General features: G+C 37.8%; 2 protein-coding genes and 1 pseudogene across 6 annotated transcripts in view; 2 read left to right on the forward strand and 1 right to left on the reverse strand.

Annotated features, from left to right (window-relative positions):
• On the reverse strand, window positions 1-10,881 carry LOC110045059 (uncharacterized). The gene is made up of 9 exons (XM_020750650.2): window positions 10,605-10,881; window positions 9,167-9,556; window positions 7,658-7,818; window positions 7,312-7,489; window positions 6,659-6,738; window positions 5,188-5,449; window positions 4,554-4,674; window positions 3,763-3,805; window positions 1-2,908 (listed from the first exon to the last, which is right to left on the reverse strand). Exons 1-9 carry the CDS (start codon window positions 10,879-10,881, stop codon window positions 2,792-2,794), a joined length of 1,629 nt encoding a protein of 542 aa, XP_020606309.2. The 3' UTR covers window positions 1-2,791.
• LOC110045060 (uncharacterized) overlaps window positions 10,822-22,264 on the forward strand; it is a 23,167-nt gene continuing 11,724 nt past the window's right edge. For 3 of the 5 annotated variants that reach the window (XR_016202305.1, XM_089274576.1, XM_089274580.1), the window contains exons 1-4: window positions 10,822-10,955; window positions 12,742-13,020; window positions 19,726-20,106; window positions 21,825-21,961. Coding sequence is in view for 4 of the 5 variants with exons in the window: in XM_089274576.1 (XP_089130702.1) it covers window positions 10,868-10,955; window positions 12,742-13,020; window positions 19,726-20,106; window positions 21,825-21,961 (885 nt within the window). In the remaining variant the exon portion in view is untranslated. Of the gene's footprint in view, window positions 10,956-11,012; window positions 11,303-11,333; window positions 11,461-12,741; window positions 13,021-19,725; window positions 20,107-21,824; window positions 21,962-22,264 lie in introns of those variants that run through there. The other 2 variants (XM_089274583.1, XM_089274588.1) reach the window with 2 other exon arrangements.
• LOC149118939 (uncharacterized) lies at window positions 13,865-19,542 on the forward strand (annotated as a pseudogene).

The following is a 22,264-nucleotide window of genomic DNA, read 5'->3' on the forward strand; positions in this document are numbered from 1 at the left end:
TCCCCAAAATATGTATTTTATTTCTACTCAGCCTAATTCTATTTACAAAAATAAACATTCTAGCTTTATTAAAAACTTGTTTTAACTAATGACATAGTATTGATTTCATTACCCATCTATTCCTATCCTGTTAGCAGAATTTAACTTACAGCTGTCGCTGTTACTGGTTACTATCAAGTCGTTTGAGCTGATACCCTACAATGTAACACCATTTGTTAATTTAATTCTCATTTAAAGAACTCACTGAAATATAACCTGTAGATTTTTTTATTTTTAATGTAAAAAACTGTAAAACCACAGATATGCAAACTCCCTTGTAAGTAAAAATGGGTTCAGGGAGAAATTGAAAGAACGCATTCAGTTGCTGCTGGGAATACGGAAAAGAAATAGAATGAACCACTTTACTTCGCTACCTTTGTGCATTTCTTATGTCGCTGTCGAGTTTGAGACTATTTTAGAGCGATTCCAGTAAGTTTTATATGACTTCACTGTTTCCTCTCGATATATAATACATAGAGAGAAAACAGTTAACGAGGAGTGAAACCAGAACTTGTAATCGCTCGACAACACATGCGAAATACAAAAGAAGGCAAAGAAAGGCGTTTCTTCTCTATCGTGTTTCCAGCAACTGAATACGCTCGTTACAATCCCATATAATACTCAGACGTTTCGGCTATAAACTCTACAGCCTTCATCACTTTTACGAAAGCTTGACGTTATTACGCGTGATTTAAATATTTTGACCAGACGTTACGCGAGTTCTACACGCGTGACTACAAGGAATGGCTCCCACATCGAAGCTTTCATGAAAGTTGCTGAACACAGATGGGTTTCCCTGAAAATTATCACTAATAGTAAACCTAACAGCAATATATACTTTTTTTCATTTTCTAAAGAATACATTAACTGAATCACACTGTTACTAATTTGACGCCTTAACCAGCAAGGCTCTAAATAATTCTCTACACGCTACAGCACAGTCTAACAGTGCAAGCAACAGTGCAATAAAATAACAATGTATATCTAAATGAACATGATACAAATATACTCATATAAATATCGTGACGACTATTGTGTCAAGAGCAGGAGGGCAAAAGGTAACAACTCAAATTAGCTGGCGCGTCCTGTAGACTCTGCTTAGGAAGGCTATGGGAAGCACAGAGTGTACGACCAAGTAAAAATAAATTGTCAATGTCTCTGACTATTTGTCTATGTCTACGTGTACTTATTAACAAGAGCACTATGTTCTACCAGTCTGCTCAGAAAAAAAGAAGCATTATAAGAGGAACACGTGGCCTGGGAGATGAATTACCTTGTTCTTACTAATTTTCGCGTGTACTTAATTTCGTGAGGATTTGGGAGATGTCATTCACGAGTATTATACTTGTCGCGATCGATGCCAGGGGAAAAAAAAAACACTATTCACAAGCAGATTTAATTTCGCGGTTTTGCAATTGCCTTAATCGCCCAAAATCCTGATTCACTACAAATGCAGAATTTGATGACTGTAATTAAGAGGTTTTGGCGGATTTACAAACAGCAGATAACAGAGAATCGGACAAGGAGTGCTAACTTGTTGAAGGCAAGACCATAAAGACTGTATATTTTCAAGAACAGAACTAAATTGAACAATAAATACCAATGTGCCCGTGACTTGGAAATTTAAAGCCATGTATTGTCTGTCTTACATGGTTTGATATTGAATTTCGGGAGTTTAATTTTGGCACTCACTTTCTTTTCGAGAGTTTTCGCGATTTTTCGCAAAATGCGAAAATCGCGAAATTTAGTACAATGCGAAAATTGTAAGAATAAATTTTACAAATGTATTTCTATAGTACGTAGGAATAAAGATCATCACCATACGTGGCATAAAACGTTTTACTGCTGTACATGGATTGTATGGCTATTGAGGCTACGCATGTAATTAAATATCAGTGGTAGTTGATCAAATGCATTTTAGGCTAACAAGCGAATTTAAATGTACATGTATTTAACGTATACCACTGAAAACCTAATGCATTGTTTTACAGGCATTACCTAACGTTTGTGCGAAGAGATGAGATGAGAATACATGACCTTTTGACAACAAATAATGAATCAATTTATAATGTAATTAAATATTGAATGAATGTATACAGTACACAAGTTTCTAAATAAATGCATATGCATTGTATAAATACCAATAAAATGATAAAGAAGAAACATACAGGAGGTGCAATAAAATATTACATTTCTCAAACGAGATAAATAATATCTAACGGACAAAAACACTCTCAGGAACATTTAAATAACGACAACTTGTAAAATATTAGCAGTGTTAAAAATATTCTTTTAACAGCTGCTTTTACCTTATTTAAAATGTGTGATCTCCTAACGTAAATTTGAGCTAAAATAGAAGAATAACTCAAATTTGGTAAAACTTGGCATTTTTCAGAAACAAAGAAGACTATAACTGCAACAGAGTGCACGCATTGGTTTTTCTTAAGGGAGGGAAACAACTGATCCAGAGAAAAACCCTACTAACTGGGACGGGAACCAACAACGAACTAAACCCACATATGGCACCAGGCCGAAATTGAACTTGAACAACATTGGTGGAAGGCAAATAAATGTACTACCAGCTACACTATCACTACCCTCCCCTAAATAGCTTCTATTAGTTATTGTATAGTTGTAGTTGCAAGACTCACGAGTTAGAGTAAAATATCAATTCATTTGTTGTCAGCATTGCACTCATGGTTATGCATGTAAAGTCCCTGATATGTACTGGTAGAGAGTCATGCCAGCAGAATTAAACCCACCGCTCTGATTGGTTGTTGTTTGGAGGCAGCAGGGATTCCAGTGAATTATAAGTGGCATCTCCTGAAGTCATGTCTGTAGACTCAGGTTCTTCATAAATTCCAGGTTGCTGCAAATAGGGATAGACAAAGAGAATTAGTTTAATCCATTACCATGAAAGAGAAAGGATGTGAGTTGCTAACATCAAATTATCTCCTCACTTATTTAATTATCTTCAAAAGATTCTAACATCACTAGTCAAGAATTCTCCCAGAGGGGTGGGGTGGGGGGGGGGGAACTACCTTTTATGGGCTATCTAGGTATGCACGGGACCAAAGGGTAATTGGTACATGTATTTGAGCCAGTTTGATCTGAAATATGTTTTGTTTTTTTAAGAAGATACTCTTTTATCATTTCAAGAACTTAGCATTTAAGATGTATATTCATTTGACAAATTGACTTCAGTTTTCCATGCGTCTGCCCTGTTATTGATCATGAATTTCATCATAGCATTGTCAAAGTAGCTGTGGATCGGCCGCAGGTTACATGTACTTCGACAATGTAATGACGAAATTCATCATCAATAACAGGACAGACACATGAAAAACTGACATCAATTTGTTTTTTACAATATTTAACAAATTGTCAAATTGCCCTCTCTTGCTTGTCACATCAACATTGCATAAATCATAAATTCATGTGCCTGTCCACTTACTGACAACGAAAATTAGCCAATTAGCCTGCGAGATTATTTCTGCAGTTATTGCAAAAACTGTATTTGATAGGTTTTAATTTAATGGTTTGTCTTGTATAGGGTTTTGACCTTTTTGATGGACCATGCTTACGGCTTACTTATTAATAACATATTATTTATAAAATAAATGAATGAATAAATAATAATAATAAAGTTTTTTGGACACATTTAGAAAACTCAATCTGCTTACATTACTATATATTGAGAAAAAAAAAATAAACAAAACATACCAAATCTCCTATCACATTGCAGAGTGCCTGATGGTTTTTTGACCTGTTGAAAAAAAAAATCAAAATTCAAGATAAGGTCCCATGATAAGTGAATAATATTTAAAGCCCCCAGTGTAACTGAGGGTTTTCAATAACATTATCAAACATGCAAAAGTAGCTCATCAAGTGCATTATATATACAGTACCTTGTGAGAGACAACTGTGAGATCCAAAATTAACATGAAAAAAATTAACAACATAATATGGCATTGAAGCCCCCTCCACTTTTACATGTATTCAACACCTGAGTCATCTCATACTTTTTCATTGAACAGAGCACAAATACATGTAAAGGGTATCACCTTGGTGTAAATGAGCTGTAAAGTCCAATGGTAACAACCCATAGGTCTTTTGGATTTAGCAGCCTTTTACTGCCTCTACTTTCAAAAGGTTCCTATTGAGAGGGGGGGGGGGGGGGGGTTATGTTGGGTGGGAAAACCTTCAACTGAACATACATGATTTAGTCCATTTTAATGCACCTACATTGTAATTGTGTCAATTGTTTGTACATATATCCCTGCACTAAAGGAAGAGATCAAAGGATGGAATTTGAATTTTACATCAGGATACACTTTCCATCTAGTTTTCTCCACTGTTGTTTTACATATTATGTATTTTCCACTTACAATAAGATTTGCTAATCAAGTAAATTGTTAGGGATCGAGGGATTAGAACTTTGTTTTATCCAGGTCTTAACAGCATGTGGATTTGTACAAGATGCTCATGAAAATTAGTAATTTAAAACATGTCACCTCCTCTTCTTGTTGATGACTGCATAGATAACAGCTACAATCAAAACAGAGACTGAGACACCAACAGCAATTGCTGGCCATTTAGCACTCTTTGAGTCCGAGGGAGTTCCTGATGATGTACCTATGAAAAAGTGTTAAAAAAAGAATTATAATATAATTAATGTAATATGTCCTTCACGAGGATCATAATCACAATAATAAAAAAGGCTAAGTGACCATGCTATGTCCAGTTAATTTAAAAGTATGGAGAGCACATGTTAAAAGAAGTGTCAACTAAATAGGGTTGGTTGGGGAGCTGAGTGTGAAGTTTGAATCCATCATTATCTATTGTTAATTTTACATGCTATAACATACAGCTGTAGCCAGGCCAGTTGAAACAGAACTGTACACCGACCACTACTCACAGGAGAAAACATTTTTCTGGCAATGCAAACTAAGCTAACTAACATTAACTAACATGGGTATGCAACATTGGATAATGACATGCGCTTACGTACAGTGTATAAACTAGGAGTTTGATGGTGCGGCTTTAATTTGCTAGCTACTGTATTTTTACTTCCACCACCTTTGGTTTACTCCAAATTGAAACCAATCAAAGTCTAATTAAGAATATACAATCTGCCACTGACCATACCTGGAACTCTCAAAGATTCACAAACATCACAGCCTAATGTTTGTGCAATGTCTGGACCACATCCACCATTTGAACAGAACTGCACTTTAGCAATGTGCCTAGAGTGGATGGTGAGGTTTCTGATAGTGAGTGTCTCTAATGAGCCATTGTAATTAGGCTCCAGTGGAACAGCAAAGACAGTGGTAGGAACAGGAGATGACTGATTGAATATCCTGATTACAGAGGTTTTCGGAATGCCATTCATTATTAAGTTCTTACTTGCCTGTAAGAATAAAAAGGGAAACAGAACATTACTTTCAAGGAGATGACTTTAGGTTAGCTTTTATTGATACCAGGTTAACTTTTTTATTGAATTTTCATTGAATTTTTTAATATTTACTTTAACACCTTTTGTTATTTTTCAAAACCATTGTAAATTTATGACTTTTATGATTACAGTTCAACCCCACCCTCGGGAAAATGGATAGTGGCTGCTAAAAAGGGGTTGGCCACTTAACAGAGGTAAAAACAATAGAAAAGCCCCCATCAGGACTTTGATTATAACTGGCCAACTAATAAGAGTGGCCATTTAATAGGTGGCCACTTAATAGGAGTTGGACTGTAGTTTTAAATCATTTAAAGCACACTCTGATCATATCATGGAAAGTTGCACTATATAAATTTTTTAATATTACAATTGTGGGGAACCCCTATAAAGCAGCAAGTTATTAGGCAGCCAGTAATCAAAGTTCTGATGAGGGCTTTTTATTTAGTTTTTACATTTATTAAAAAGCCAGCCCCCCCCCCCCCCCGCCCCCCCTTCCTTTATTAAGAGGCCACCATCTATTTCCCCAAGGATGGCCGTTTAATAGGGGTTGAAATGCACCACTTGTATACTGGTGACACGCATGAAAACATTTTAAAACTTGAGCCTAAGGGCAAAATCAAATCTAAACTAGTAAAATCTAGTGAATATTAATTAAGCAACTAAAACTTGACTTAACAATTGAGTACCAGTACTGGTACCAGGGCAGCGGCACAAAATGGTGTACATGTAGTGCATGTAGTTGTGTTCAGACACTGGGTAATCCAAGTACCCATAATTTACGCCGAGTTCAAACATTAGAGCCCAGCAAGAATCATACTTTTGCACACAATTGTGAACATAGCCTAATTATTTTCCCCCATTCAACATGTCCTTGCCATGATCCTAGCATTCATTCTAGACTAAGTCAATAGCAATGTACCAATGCTCAGTGTCACAATACAGTAATGTCTTGCACCAAGCTATAGCTAGGGAGCTGACAGTTTTCAATGAAAGATCAAAAACAGTCCTCTTAATGTCTTAGAATCTTTAAAGGTACAAGTACATGTAGCAAATTTATTCATCCCTTTGTAATGTAGTTCTTTGTCACTACATCGAACTTAAAGACAAATGATGTAGATCCTTACATAATTATTTACTATTTATATACATGTAGTACAATGACACCTTCCATTTCAGGATGACGGTGAAGTTTGAGTCATCACAAAATGCCTGACATGGCTCTAGCAAGGGATGCTCACTTGGCTCTGAGAAAACACACAAACATGGTGACTGTCAAACCCTATTCATGTATCAAAGTCGAAGTTTTTATTTATTTTTCCATATTAACCTTATTCATGCATCAAACCAGACCAGTGAGTTTTAATTTTCAATGGACTTGACTTTTTCATTCATGTATCACGTCTTTGATGCAGACAATATTCAAACATACAAAATTGCCTGCTCTGGCTTAATGTGCAGCTGCCATATTAATCCCAGACAAGTGTGTTCATGTTAATTTTCTCTTTATTTTTTTCCTCTTCATTCTAATTTCAAGTTGGGTTTTAAGTTTTAGCTTGGGAGGGGTTCAATACTAAATGCCTTGTAGGGGAATTGTGTCCTTTTGTCTAATTTGGACTACCTACCACTTAACAAAGCTGTAAATAAATAATAAACAAATATTAAATAGATTGTATGTAGATTGTCAGTCCCAAAAACATGACAGGCTACAATCTTTTTCAATAAAAAGGAAAGACCCCAATCCTTCCCCTAGATCTGTTGAACTTACTTTCTAATCACAGATTATTGATTAATAGCTACTGGAATAGTAAGTACTGTACCTTCAGGCAATGTACGGGTAAAAACTGGCCCTCCTGGAATGTGATGGTCATCACCACAAGTGCATGCTGCTCTATTTACTGAAATACGTAACAACTGAAGCCCGCCACAGATAGTCACAGAATACTTCCCCCATGGATTTAAATTGGTAAAGTTGAACATCCTATTTCCAGACTTAATCTGAAAGACAAAATAATTTATTAAATAAAAATTCAGAACTCTCATAATTTATACATGTATACAAATTGTACACGTTCACAAATATGCCAGTCTTAGCTTTCAAGTATTATTTATAACCAATAAATACTTCTAAATTGCAGCCTGGAACATGCTCATTAGTCTAATTACCTCAAAGATATTATTTGAACATTTCCCAAACTGATCCCGCAAAATTAGTTTATATTTCATCTCGGATCCCTTTGGTTTTATTCCGTCTGGGTGTTCCCACTGAACAGTAAGTTGTTTCTTTGCTGTTGCTACAAGCTGTATATTCTTTGGTGGCGGAAATACTGGGGAAAAGACCAAATAATTAATGCCTACTGTACTACATTATAAAATCTAATAAGGCACTCTGAGCCCAGAAAGAAATACCATTAAGTCCCTGTGGTGAATTTGTTTTGTTAATGTAATACAAATATGACTGGAAGTAACCATTTATTAATTGAGTATTAAATGTCCAGTCTTTGCATTTGGATTGCAGGTACATGAAAATATGAACATGTACCTCGATCTTTGCATGTTCATTAATTTTAATTACTGGTACATCAATTAAACAAATTAAATTACAGGTAACTTCAGTACTTGTTAGTTTTGAAATGCCGATCACTTGTGAATTTCCATTGAAACTTCCTACTGATTTATTATCAGTTATTATTCAAGCCAAGTACGTGATTTCTAAATCAAAGCTTCCATAAAATCGTGATTTTCACACGTATGTAAGAGTTCTGGAATTTTTGCGGGCTAGGAAGTTGTCTTTATTGTGGGCGCAACGTTTCTCGCAATGCCCTAGTTTTTTCACATAGCACTGGCTATAAAAGACGACGTGCAACTCCTTTTAGTCAGAGATTGTTAGTGAAGTTACACCGCTACCGTGCTACGATCAGAGGATCCAAGTTACTGCTATTTCAAGTGTATTTCGCTGTCTCTCTGCCACCTTTTCGTGTGAGTCATCAACCAAAGTATGTAAGTTCTTATTGTTGTCAGTAGTCATTTGCTAAGTCGTGAATTGTTAGTCTTTTCTTTGTCACGAAAAGATTTCATTTTGTTTAATATCTAAGTTTTGTTGAAATCGCTTTCACCAGGTCTATTATTGCTGAGGCTTATTGTCAAATACTTTATCAGTCTAATTGTCATATGATTACCAAATTGCGATTCTTTCTCTTCTTTCACACTATATTTAGCTATTTTGCAAGACAGCCATTGATGTCTTCATTTGTTACAATAAGAGTTGTTATCATCTCAGTTTTATTAGTTTCAAGTATCAATTGTCACGTCTATTTGTTTCACACTATGATCTTGTTAGTTTATTATGATTGTTCTATTCTGTTAGATTTATTTTTATGCCTGATCTAAGTAGGATGTATTCTTAACTATGGTCTTTCAATCAGTTTGAACCTACTTGTACGACTACTACTCCTTTTTGTATCTGCTACCACTACTTGTAATCTACTGGTTTTCGCTATTTCTTCAGTCGCTACCTATTGTGAACTAGACCTATGGACTTGATCTGTCATTAAATCAGTTTGAATCTACCAAGTGGAGTCTGAATCACTTATCAACTCGCACCATGCTACCCTGTAGTTGTTTAAGATTTGAGTAAGAAGTAACCTCTAGAATCTTTACAACTACAGTACTCACAGATTTCATATTTGACACTGCGCTCCATACAGATATGCGCAAAGCCAAAAGATGTGTTTACCCTTAGGCACAAACACAAATCATGGTCCTTTGAAATCCTCATATGAGCACACTCCTTAGTGCTGTTACAAATAGTACAGCTTAAAACCTTGGATGAACTTGATGACTGATTTTCCATTATATGGCAACCATCAACTGGGCTTAGATCTACTACAGCCATGGAACAATTTGCATTGAAACACATGAAGGGACATGTCAAGTTGTAAAACAAGTCATACTGGATGGTTCCTTTTATAGGTATGCTTTCCATGGATGCAGTCGCAGATGTGATATTAGGCCAACCAAAAACAGTCAGTTTAGGTTTCTTGGGAGTGGGAATTTTGCCATCTCCTGAAAATGAAATAAATCATGACATCAAATACACCAGCCAGGAATAACCTACAAGATATACACTTTTAAGGTGTTTCCAGCAATTTCTAAGACGTGGATTTTGATGGGTTATTATAACCACTCCATATTGGTTGATACCACAATCATGGTATCACAAAACTGCCCAATCATTGGTGAACATTTTGGTGTCAATTTCATGGCACAATGGGTTACCATAGCAACAGTACTGACATGCTTAAAGCACCATGCTATTCATGTTAGCTTTAAGTTCTTATAACTTAAAAACGAGCTTGGTGACCCTCATTTATCAATTATTGAATTGTGAAAAGTATTGATAAGACGCAAAGTTCAAAAAATTCTGTAGAGAGGATTTAGAGCCAACTTCAATTGTTGGAAATGATCATAAATGTAATTTGCAGTCTTTGAAACCTCATTACCTAGCATGGAATGATCTGCAAAACAACTGAATAATAAATATTCATTTAAATCCAGCAAGAAATAACAGCAAGTTGTGCTAAAAATATACTTGCGGTGAGACTGGGGGGAGGTTCGTCGAAACTCATAAGCGCATCTATCCCAACTCGCCTCCCCCCCTTCCCCCATCCCTCCCCCCACCCCCCGCCGCTCCCGCTACGCCAGTCCTTGCTTCGATTGTCTGGCATGGAATGATCTGCAAAGCAGCCAAACGGGCCTCGGGAGTCAATGCACTCTTGTTTCGCTCCTTCAAGAGCTTAGATACCCTTTAGAACCGCAAACAAACAAGCTCCAGCTTATTCGCTGTTAGATGTACTCAATAATGAAACGTACGAAACCGAAAATGTAAGCTTAAGTTGAGCAGGGGGCTTATTTCCGCCATCTTTTGCAATATTGTAAGATGATGAGGAGGAACGCACGCAATACTCGTCAATCTGCTGACCTTTTGGCAGAAATTCAATATATGAAATCGGATCATCTTCGGCATTAACAGGCGAGTCGACCTCGACGCATAGCTAAGGCGCCAAGGAAGTCATCAGTTGTTCTTTTCAAATTAGAAAGTTCCAGCGCTTACCTGAGACATGATATATTGTACATGTAGCTGGCAGCAAAACTAGCACATGAATTAGTCCATGGAATTCAAGCATGCTTTTGGGGCACAGACCAAAACTCGCCAAAGAATTTGCTAAAAAACATATGGCTCTTCCACAGCTCGCTTTCTTCGAAGACCGGATGTTAAAGTTTTCCGAGAATTTTCTTGCATCTGATTGGTTGTTGAACTGAACAAACATGGCGGGTGTGTGAGCTCGAAGCCTGTGTGGCTTTTGGGAGCAAATTATGCTAATGAACATGCTGGCAAGCGCTCTTTTATTCTTATTTATTGGACCGTTTAAACATGTAAGCAGTGGAGAAACAAAAGAGGCAGGTGGGAAAGCATTGTTTGTTACAAGTTAGTTTTGTTTGTCTGGGCGTCTGCTTGCAAAGGAATGTTCAATGTGTTGCGCGCGTGAGCTTCTTACGCACAGAAGCGGAAGTAATCTTTCCTTGTGCAAAATGGATGTTTCATTCTTCTTCACTGTGACATAGTTCTTTCTGATTGTCAATTGCTGAAGTCTGCAAACTTGGAACGTGAATTAGATTATTTCGCAAATTCATTCTGGTTGGATACGACGATTAATTAATGTTGGTCTAGCTAAGTAGTTGCGTGTCAATGAGTTGTCTTTTGGCACATGCCGTTTTACCTGCAGACCTTTAGACTGCTCGTACAGGGTGGTAAGTTGGACAGATAAATAGAGGATAAGACAAATGTGTGAGTTGGCACAAAGATTAGAATTGGATGGACGTCCATAAATAAAACTAAAAGGTCACGTTGTGATCAGTTGAACAAGACTTGAGAAACTCATGACTTCCAATTGACAGCATGTGTACATGTAAGTTTATGCAGTGAAACCAGTATCGTACTTGTGTTAAGCCTTGTAAAGAGAGTTGCAAGTAGAACTTGGTAGTAACTCTATTTGAGCGTTTGGTCACTGAACTGGCTAAATCGCACAAAATGGAATTCAATCATCTGTAAATTGAATTTGATTTAATGTGTTGGACAAAATCGACCGAAATCGAACTAAATGCTAATTAAATTTTTTCTGGACTCTTGATTGGTCAAAGAAACGTTTTGCGACATTTCAGAACAGATACATCCTGTGGCTGACTCTTATAAATTTGGCTCAATTTTTGCTGTTCTCTTTTGTCCATTGCCCTTGGCTCTCATATTTACGCACTATTTATATTTTCTCACTAAGTATGCCTCAATCAGCACATGTACTTTTGTTATAGTGTTGTTTTAAATTAAGACCTCTTCATATTTATTGATGTCACGCTATTCTGATTTTTTCAAAGGAAAAAATAAACCTCACCACTTGATTTATTATCAGTGGGGAATTCAGTAAAATAATAAAATTATACGGAGTTTCATGATAATCGATACATTGCAAATGGATGGAAATATGGGACCCCAAACTTGCCAATTTTTAACAAAGACATGATTGTATGCCAAGGGGTAAGCACTAGCCCCATGAGATACATTTCTTTATTATAATTATAATGTAAAATTAGGCAAGTTTGGAGTCCCATGTTACCCTGCATATATCAGCTGAAAGAAAAAAATCTAATTTATTCCTAAGAAAAAGACAAGAAATAATATTGTTGATATTGCATGATTGTCGTCCATTAGTGGTACGTTAAGTCAGTTTATTGTTTTCAAGTTGTGCAAAAAAGTTCTTGCATTGTGTTAATGTTATATTAGTGTATGAGGCAGTCTCACCTGTCAACGCTGTTCTTTACTAATTAAATCCATTATCAATCCTTATTCCCCCGTGCACAATTATTATTATTTGTTTCTCATTGGTACAGTGTATTTCCCAAGCAAGTACACTTGCAAGAAAATTTGCAAGGTCATTAACTTTGCAAGCTAGCTTCCACTCAAGTTGCATTCAAGTAAAACAATTGAATAAATTAAGTCATGTCAATCAGAGCTGATAACTTTAGGTACATGATTTATGGTATTCATATGATTCTATTATGTGTGCATGCACTAGCTGATATACAGTCTTTATATTTTTTTTTGTGCTTCACTAATTGCCTTTTTTTAGATTACTGATTGGTTACATTACTGTTAACTTTCTGCAGTAAACATAATTATTTGCGTTTTGTTTCAGGTGTATCCACCTCACCAGTGAAGGAAGTGTACATTGCTGTCAATGATACACTTGAACTAAACTGTTCTATCAATGCAACAATTCATAATATTCACCCAACACAGCTGGGATGGAAACATCATGGACTGATACTTATTAACTTCACATGTATACTCAATAACAACACAATTCAACTGAGGAAAAACCACACTCAGTATGACGATGCAGGAGTTTATGAATGTGGATTGTTCAATTCTGCAAAGTTTCAGTCTGTACAGAAAATTGTGGTCGTGGTTGGAGGTATGTTGTTGTGATTTAATCTACTAAGTTCGTTACATTAAATAAATTTGTAAGAAGAGGCCTTTTGTAAATTAAAGCCCTGTGTTGCATTCACCTTCAGTGCTGTTGTAATATCTCATCATTATGTGAGTGCTTATGATGATAGCGGTGCATCTGGTATATTGATTAAGACTTACATCAACATCACTGCGCATTTGAAGATTGCCGAGAACACTGGAAATAAAATCCTGCAGAGAATACACACATGTACTTTAGAATTCTGAAAGAAACAGCCTCCATTAGTGTCAGATTTAGCAGGCAAAAGGGGTCGCTACTTTCAACTTTTGGGCGGCCTTTACTTTCAGATGGTTAAAAATTGTTTGTGTTTTTTAGACAAAGCAGACGATTATCATGAAATTAAAAGTTTTGTTTATGTATGGTACTAATTGTATATTAACTCAGTACCCACATAAACAAATAAGATTGTATAACAAAAAGGCCCTTAATGTTGGTACTGTAGGACGAAAGTATAATTGTTGCATTATATCGCAATGTTACTAAATGACACTGTATCATTTGACCCTGCTGCCAGACAAGTACAGCTTATAAATATTAGTATAAATTATTATTAAATGCTAGTTTCAAGGTAAATTCAGTTAAGTTCGATATAAAACCACAAATTAATAGCTCTTTAATTTGCTCAGTCCTGCAGTCAGGCTGATCCGTGTGTGTGATGTACACTTGAGTTTCAAAGGGCTGCAACTTTCGGGTGGGCTGTTACTTTCGGACTTCAATAGGAAGGTGAAAAATTAATGTTATTTTCAGGTGCTATCATTTTTTTTTTGGGTGGGGGGGGGGGGGTGTGTTACTTTTGAATTCTACAGTAATTTGCTTCCTTGTTGCAGAAAAAGAAATTTGGGTCAGACTTTTGTTGCTCGATCAACATCAATAATAACATGTCAGTTAAAGTGTAACATGAAACTTATCAAGAAGACATGATTGATCATCACATTTATGGCACTGTCTTAAGCAGCTGTGAAATATTTCAGCCTGAAAAAATTTCAGGCTTAAATTTCACACCTTACTGCTTAAGTTGTTGTCAGTGGTATGTAAGAACAGCAGTTGTACATGTAAAAGTACACATCTGAGAATATAGTACTAGGGCTGGAAGAGTCAGTGTTGTAATGTGTACAATTACTGTATGTACAAAGGCTGCCCAAGATCACAACATCTTTTTTTTTTTACTTTTAAATATGCAAACGTTCAGCGATTCGTGACATATATGGCATATACTATTACATAACAACTGAATTTGGATCAAAGACAAGATGTTGAAGTTCCACATCAGTTCACTTGCTATCCAATTCCGTCCACAAGGGCTTTGCTAATGACAACACATTTCCATGTATTTCGAGACTGCTCCACTCGCAAATTCAAAAATACATTTAACCTTGTCAAAAATGAGTAACAAATAATTAGCTCAACGGGGGTGGTCAGCAATGATTTGTCAACAGCTTTACCAAAATGCTCCCCAAGTCCCCTCGTACTTTATTTGTCAAACCCACCAAGAGGCACGTTTTTGTTTCCATCGACCTATCAAATTAAGTCGAGCCGTGTTTACAAAATTTTAAAAAAACAGCTGAGGAAATGTAGTTAGTTTCTATACCAAAAAGTGATCTATGCCAGAGCAATGACTTCATCGTGGACATGGTAGGTTTTAAAGTATACTCAATGCTTAATGTGAAAATTTATCCCCAAAGCTGACACTTATCTCCATGTGAAATGAAACGTTAGCTGGGCCTAAGCTTACATCGGTCGTAATTACTTTGTAGCTTGTTTTATTTATTCTTACACCATTGCATTCCCTGTGATACAAACCTAATTATAAATTCAAATTGTTGTAACACAACACCTCCATATGCTGCAAGGTGAGAGCCACGTTTTTGCGTAGTCAAATTTGGTTGTTTTGTAATAGTATAAGCGGTATATGTCACATAAAATTAAATATAAAGATAACTCCTTGCATTGCGAGTTTGGGCAGCCTGTGGTGTGTACTGTTGTCTTTCGCCTTCGTGGCTGCCTTTTGTGGAAACAATCATATCAGTATTACATCGATGGAAAGGGAATCACAAATCCTTCTCAGAAAAAGGCTCAGTTACTTCATTTAGAGGGCATGGAAGATATTTACGAAGATCTTCCAGTTACTGGACCAACTGAATGCTGACGAGGATAATGAGTATGTGGTGTGTCTTCAAAAGCTAGATGCTCATTTTTGAGGCGAGGAAAATGTACTGTACGAGTGGTATGTCTTTTGTCGACTTGCACCAACATGAGGAGACCTTTGACAAGTTCATGGTTCGTTTACAGAAACAAGCTCGTCATTGTAATTTTGGTGCAACTTTGGAGGAAAATTTGCTGACCAATTGATTGAAAAGTTGCCTATTGTTGAGCTAAAGAAGAAGCTATAATATTACTCTGGAAGGTGCAATGGATAAAGTTCAAAAGTGGGAAGCCTTGCGTGAGCAGGCAAGTCAAATGGTCAGGCCAAGCCAAGAACCTGGAGTAGGCACTAAATACAGTTGAAGAGAGTCCTGGATGTGGAATCAAAGGAAAAATTGTTTGTTTCAACTGTGGTAAAGAAGGTCACTTTGCTCAAAGTAAAAGTTGTCCAGCCTGAGGTCAAAAGTGCAGCAAGTGTGGTAAATATGACCATTATGCTAGCTGTTGCAAAGGGTGAAGGAACCCAAAGTCTAGAAAACAAGGCACCACCCAACAATGGGGAGGCAGACAGCAGCGTTGTGGTAATGGGAGACAGGCCAATCAAGTTGAGGATCATTGTAACATTCTTTGCTTTTACTATTAATGGAGGAACAGACTTGTGCTCTGTCAAATTCCGCAGAGCCAGTGATCTTGGTGAACATTGGTGGATTCTGCAGAGATGTGTTAATTGATTCAGGTTCTGCAAGTAACCTTATTAGTAAAGATACACTGCAGCAACTGAAGTATCAGGGGCTAAAGATTGAATTCAAACCTTGCACCAAGAGATTCTATGCTTAGGGGGGTCAAGAGCTTGGAGCTGAAGGACAGTTTCAGTCACAAGGTTCCATATCAAAAACAAAAGTTGTGGCAAATTTCACTGTTGTTGTCCGGTTGCTGTTTGCTGGGATATTTGACTGCCACAGATCATGGAATCCTTCGTTTGGATCCCATGGGAACTCTCGGGACAGCTGACTGTAACACTGTTGATGATACCTTTGTGAGAGAACTCAAAATACCCCAGTGTGTTCCAGGGAACTGGAAACTTCAAGCTACACATTGATCCTAGTGTAACTCCAGTCATTCAAAATATGCGTTGAGTACCTTTTTCTCTAAAGGACAAAGTAACTGCCAAGGTTGATGAACTCCTTGAAAAGGACATAATTGAGAAAGTTGAGGGACCTATAGTGTGGGTAAGCCCAGTTGTTGTTGCTCCAAAACCATTGGGGGACATAAGGTTATGTGTTGATATGCAAAGAGCTACATGAAATGAGGACATTATTCAGGAAAGATTGCCTATACGAACCATAGATGAAGTCCTTGAAAGCCTTAATGGGAGTGGTGTTTTCTTGAAGTTATATTTAAGGTGAGGTTTTCACCAAATTGAGTTGTATCCTGAGTGAAGGGATGTCACTGCTTTTGCCACCTGTGATGGTATATTCCGCTGCAAGCATTTGAGTTTTGGTGTTAATGCCGCACCAGAGAAGTACCAGCTTACCATCATCCAGTCAATGGCAAGTCTACAAGGAGTGGCAAACATGGCAGATGATCTTATTGTTCATGGTCGAGACACTGAGGAACATGATAAGACTGTACACAGTGTGTTGCAATGTCTTAGTGAGAAGCAGCTGACTTTGAATGCTGAGAAGTGCATCTTGCGAATGACTAAAGTGGTATTCATGGGTCTTTTGCTTAGCAAGCATGGAGTCGGCCCTACTGAGGAAAAAGTCAGAGCTGCTGTAGAAGCGAGTCAGCCTCAGACACATTCAGAGGTTCGTAGCTTCTCAAGTCTCGTTTGATTTAGTGCCACCAGGGTTTATACCTGATTTTGCTACCACTGCTGATCCCCTCAGAAAACTTGTAAGAAAAGGAGAATCGTTCGTGTGGGGCAAGGAGCAGGAGCAGTCATTTCTGAGATTGAAGAGTCAAGTTGCAAGTGCACCAGTCCTAGCTTACATTGTATATGTACTTCGATAAGGACACGCCTACCTGTGTTATTGCTGACACAAGTCCAGTTGGGCTTGGTGCTGTGCTGGTATGAGAAAAGAATGGGTAAAGCGGTGCTATCTGTTATGCCAGTTGTAGTTTGAGTCAAGTGGAGTGCTGTTATAGTCAGACAAGGAAGGAAGCACCAGCCTTAGTCTGGGCGTGTTAACTCTTCTACGTCTACTTGTACAGGCTCCCACTGTTTGATCTGGTGACAGACCATGAAGCACAAACTCTTACATTGTAAAGTCATCTACTCAAGAAGTCTAAATCTTTTAGTCAGAATAGAGCGCTGGGTTCTGTGCTTACGACTGTAAAACTATCAAGTTTGCTATGTGGCTTCTAGAAAAAACATCGCAGATGCCCTTTCCCGATGGACCAAGAAAACTGCTTCAGATCAGTCCATGGAAAATGAGGGATACGTTTGCATGACAATCAAAGAGATTGAATGGGTCTCAGCACAAGACTCGGAGTTGCAAGCAGTCAGGAATTGCTTGATCAAAGGAAAATGGAACATTTCTCCTAAGCAGTATTTGCCAGTGCACAATGAGTCGACTTTTGCCAGTCATGTGATTTACGGGGATATATACCCCAAGCACTTCGCAAGAGAGTAATTGTCAGTTTGAATTGGCACAAGAAGGGCACCAGGGAGTTGTAAAGACGAAGGAGAGACTTTAAGAACAAAGGTCTGGTGGGCTGCTATGAATTGTGGTGCTGAGAGAAGATGTGTAGTGTGTTACGGGTGTCAGGTGGTTACCAAGAACGTTCCACCCCCACCATTGAAATCATTTCCCAACCAACCATTGGAAGAAGTAGCTGTGTATCTAATAGGTCCGTTACCTTCTGGAGAACATTTGGTTAGTTCTTGTTGATTACTACAGTCGTTGGGTGGAAGTTGATGTTATCCAAGCAACCTCCAGTAAAACTATCATTCATTGCTTGGATGCCCAATTTGCGAGACATGGATTACCTAAAGGTCTGCATACCGACAATGGCTCAAATCTGAAGTCCATGAGAGCAGCCCATACAGAAGGAAAGAATTGGAGAGAGGAGTTAAGCAGGTTCTTTCAGGCGTATAGGTCCATGCCACAGTTAGCTACAGGAAAGAGTCCTGCCAAGGTACTGTTTAGAAGAAAGACTAAAACTAAAATGCCTGAGCTAGTCAATGTTGACAAGGAGGAAGTAGAAGTACTGTAAGTGACCAAGTCTTCCGTGATCGGGACACCTAGGGAAAGCAGTCCAACATGGACTATGTTGACAAGAGGTTTCATGCCAGAGACTGAATTATGAGAGAAACCTGAGAAAGAAAAGTAAGCTTTCACTTTGCTATGAGAAGGAACCATATCAGGCGATATCTGGTCATGATCACCGCAAGGTGTTCAGGACAAGCGCAATCTTCAGCATGTTAAGCCCTTCAATATGCCAGATCTGAAAGAACAAGAAACGCCGCTACAGGATACTGAACCACTCACTGAACCTAAGCCAATTGAGGCACCACCTATGGCAGAGGATCCAGTACCAATGGCTGAATCACCAGCAGAAGTTGTACCTTCTGCTATACCTACAGCTGAGCAGCCTTTGAGGAGATCTAGCAGAATTACGAGCCATCCAAAAAGGCTCTGAATGATTATGTTGTGTACTAAAACTAGTGACATTTGCATTGTCATATGACTATTTGTTGTTATTGCATGAGTGACGTTGGAACGTTGTTTTATGAACTGAACTGCAAAGGCTACATGTATGTTTATGCCTAGTGTGACTTCTGTTTTGAACATTTGGATTTGAACTGAACTTTGACGGTGATTAAAGAAATGAGAAGTTTGTAATATTTCTGTCTTTCGAGATTAACTATCTAAGTGAAGAAAGAGGGTGGATACACAGCTGTAGTACATTAGGATAGGACAGTGGTTGTAAAGTCATGTAAAAGTATGCATCCCAGATATATAGGACTAGCACAGGAAGATTGAGTGTGTTGAAACGTGTACTGTTGTCTTTCAGCTACGTGGCTGACTTTTTTGGCTTACTTTTGCGGTTCACTACAGTTGTGTGAGTACAACTGCAATGATCAATCATGTCTTCATACCTTTCTCCGCAGTTCAAATATATGACCTTTCAATGTCACTTGTATGAAACTTTAATATCAAAAATAGTGTTCCTGCTGACTAAAGATGCCAACTTGATATTTTTGGCCTTCCAATCTGGGAAATGAGGCCCAAAACAGTGAAAAAACTCTGAGCAATGTCTTTTGACAAAATGAAAGGCCACATGCAAAAATTTGAGTAAAGTTTGTGTTTGATAAAATTGAAATGACTAAAAATGTTGTTAAGAATAGTGTTTATAGCCCTGACCTTTCTGCAGTTGTAGCAGATTAAAATGTATGTTTGACTAAGTTGCACTGTAGTGCATCTACATGTCAGTAGATTTAGTATAAGAACCACTGCATGTCAGACTTTTTATGTGTGGTTTTATAATTATATCTTGCAGAAAAGCCCCAAAGTATTAGTAGACAGCAATTTAATGTAGCAGTCTATGGATTTCCAGTGCAGGAAGTAATTGTTAAATGGCCAACACTGCAAGCAAATGTGACAAATGAACTCTTTGTTGGTCGAGTTCCTGCTGACGATCCTTTTGATTGTGTATTCAATAGTACTGCACAATACAGAAGAACCCCAGAGTTTCAGAATGAAATGCTGTCATGCCATATTGGAACAGATGTCCTTGGAAAGTTGTTTCAAGGGGATGAGCTGTGGGATCATTGCAGTAACCCTTTTTATACGTGTTCCGTACTATGTGTCAAGGTGGTAGTTAAGAATTCATTTGGTGTAAGTGAGAGTGACCCAGCACGTTGGAATTTGGTACACGAGAGTGAGTTTTTAATATTTATTATTTTTTACATAATGTAGGGACAATGTATTCAATCAAAATTGTTCAATCATGTATTTAGAGAATAGTCCAAGGAAATTATGCATGCTGATTTGTTAAAAATTGTGCGTGATAAATTGTGCGTGATAGTTGAGGAGGGCACAGCCCTCCTCAACTATCACGCATAGAAATCGAGAGTGAATAATCTAATTGTTTTAGTATAGTTCTACTAGTCGTTCAAAACTTTATCTAAATACTCTTCACAGACACCTTGAAATTAAATGCCAAGAAGTGGCCATCATTTTGTTAACAAGCGCACATTGTGGCGTAGTCAATCAGAGAACAACATTCGTGATAGAACGCTAGTCGATTTATTCTAAGACTTGATGGAAACACAGACCTAGCACAAGCTGTTGACATACAATCATGTAATGATGGCATCAGCAAATAAAGAGAATTATGTTGTTTCCTTTTTCCATTGCAGTATTTTCTAAAACAAGCTACATGTTCTCCGTGCTTCTAGTGAGTTATGTTGTATAGCTCTAACACTCTTTCAAGTTTGGGAGAACTTGAAAAATCTGGGAATGCTAAGAATTGCAGTATTTTTGTAATCTAAATACTACTAAGGTGGAAAGGACAAGAGGATTATGGAAATCCACTCACCTATTTTGTATTAGTGGCCTATACTGACATGTATCTCCTTGCAAGGCAATTTCAAGCCAGTGATCGCTCTCTCGGTGGCTGACAGGAGCCCTGTGTATGACTGGAAGTGAACTGGGTTACACTGACGACTCGACTCAGTCCATAAACCCCCAAAAACTTGGCCATTATCCAGCCATTTTGATCTCACGCTAGGTCAACAACCCATATACATTTATCTAGCCTCATTTGAGTGATGTATTTGTTGTTGTAGAAGTGATAGTAGTAGCAGTAGCAGTAGCAGTAGCAGTAACAGTAGCAGTAGCAGTAGCAGTAGCAGTAGCAGTAGCAGTAGCAGTAGCAGTAGCAGTAGCAGTAGCAGTAGCAGTAGCAGTAGCAGTAGCAGTAGCAGTAGCAGTAGCAGTAGCAGTAGCAGTAGCAGTAGCAGTAGCAGCAGCAGCAGTAGTAGTAGTAGTAGTACTAGTACTGTTACTGTTACTGTTATTGTCATTATTACTATTATTGTTGTTGTTGTTGTTGTTGTTGTTATTATTAAATGATTATGGTGCTATTATTTTGCTGTATCCTATTCGCTTGGCAGTATTGGTTTGAAAGTCTGCACAAGTGTTGTGACTGCCAGTCAGCTGAGAGGGATGAGGGAGAAAACAAGTAACTTTAACCGGATGGGGAGATGTGGTTCTCTGAACCCTTCACTAACTGATATTGGCAACACTAACTGGTCCCCAGTCCATTGGAGATATTATCTTTTCCTCCCCACCCTTTTACTATCAGTCTAAATGGCCTGACTCTCCATGACCCTGAGGCATGATGGACATCCTTTCTTTTGCTGCCAATTTAAACAGCCTCACTCTCCATGACTCTAAAGCCACGCGCATGTGCGTTTTTCCTATTAGATAATTTGTGGTATCCAGTCTACGGCCACGCCACATACGTACCAACATTGCTATTAATAGTATTTACTGGGTCGCATAGCAGTGAGGTGAATTTCCACCACTAAATTCAACTCCACTTCTGTCAATAATTGTTAAATATTCTGAATATACGTTTCTTTCATATTGTAGCACTTTGTCCCCCTCTTCGCAATCTGACTGTGTCATTTGGTGAACATCATTTTACCGCCAGTTGGCAGTGTCAACAAGTAGAAATGCGTGTGGATTATGATGTTACATATGTCATAACACCAGTGCTGACAGGAGAGGTAGTTACCAATTAACTTAATGAGTTTTTTCGTGCTTTTTTCTTGGTTACATGAAAAATTCCCTAAGCCTTCAAGCCAAACAGACTTGCAAGTAGATGCAAGTTGAAAACTTGGGTGTACTTGCGATTCCGTTTGGCCAGGCCTTGCATGCACTTGCGTTGCCTTGCAATGCTGTGCACGGAAGTCGACACAGATTTTCACCGTTTGTTTATCCAACCCAAGTCAATTCAAGTTGATTGACGTGTATTCATTGTTATAGTAACCTATTAGCCAATGAAATACAGGATATGTTTGTGTGATGGT

This window comes from Orbicella faveolata, unplaced genomic scaffold (assembly GCF_042242905.1).
Source record: "Orbicella faveolata isolate gen_17 unplaced genomic scaffold, um_ofav_v1 contig_1, whole genome shotgun sequence".
Taxonomy (NCBI): Eukaryota; Metazoa; Cnidaria; class Anthozoa; order Scleractinia; family Merulinidae; genus Orbicella; species Orbicella faveolata.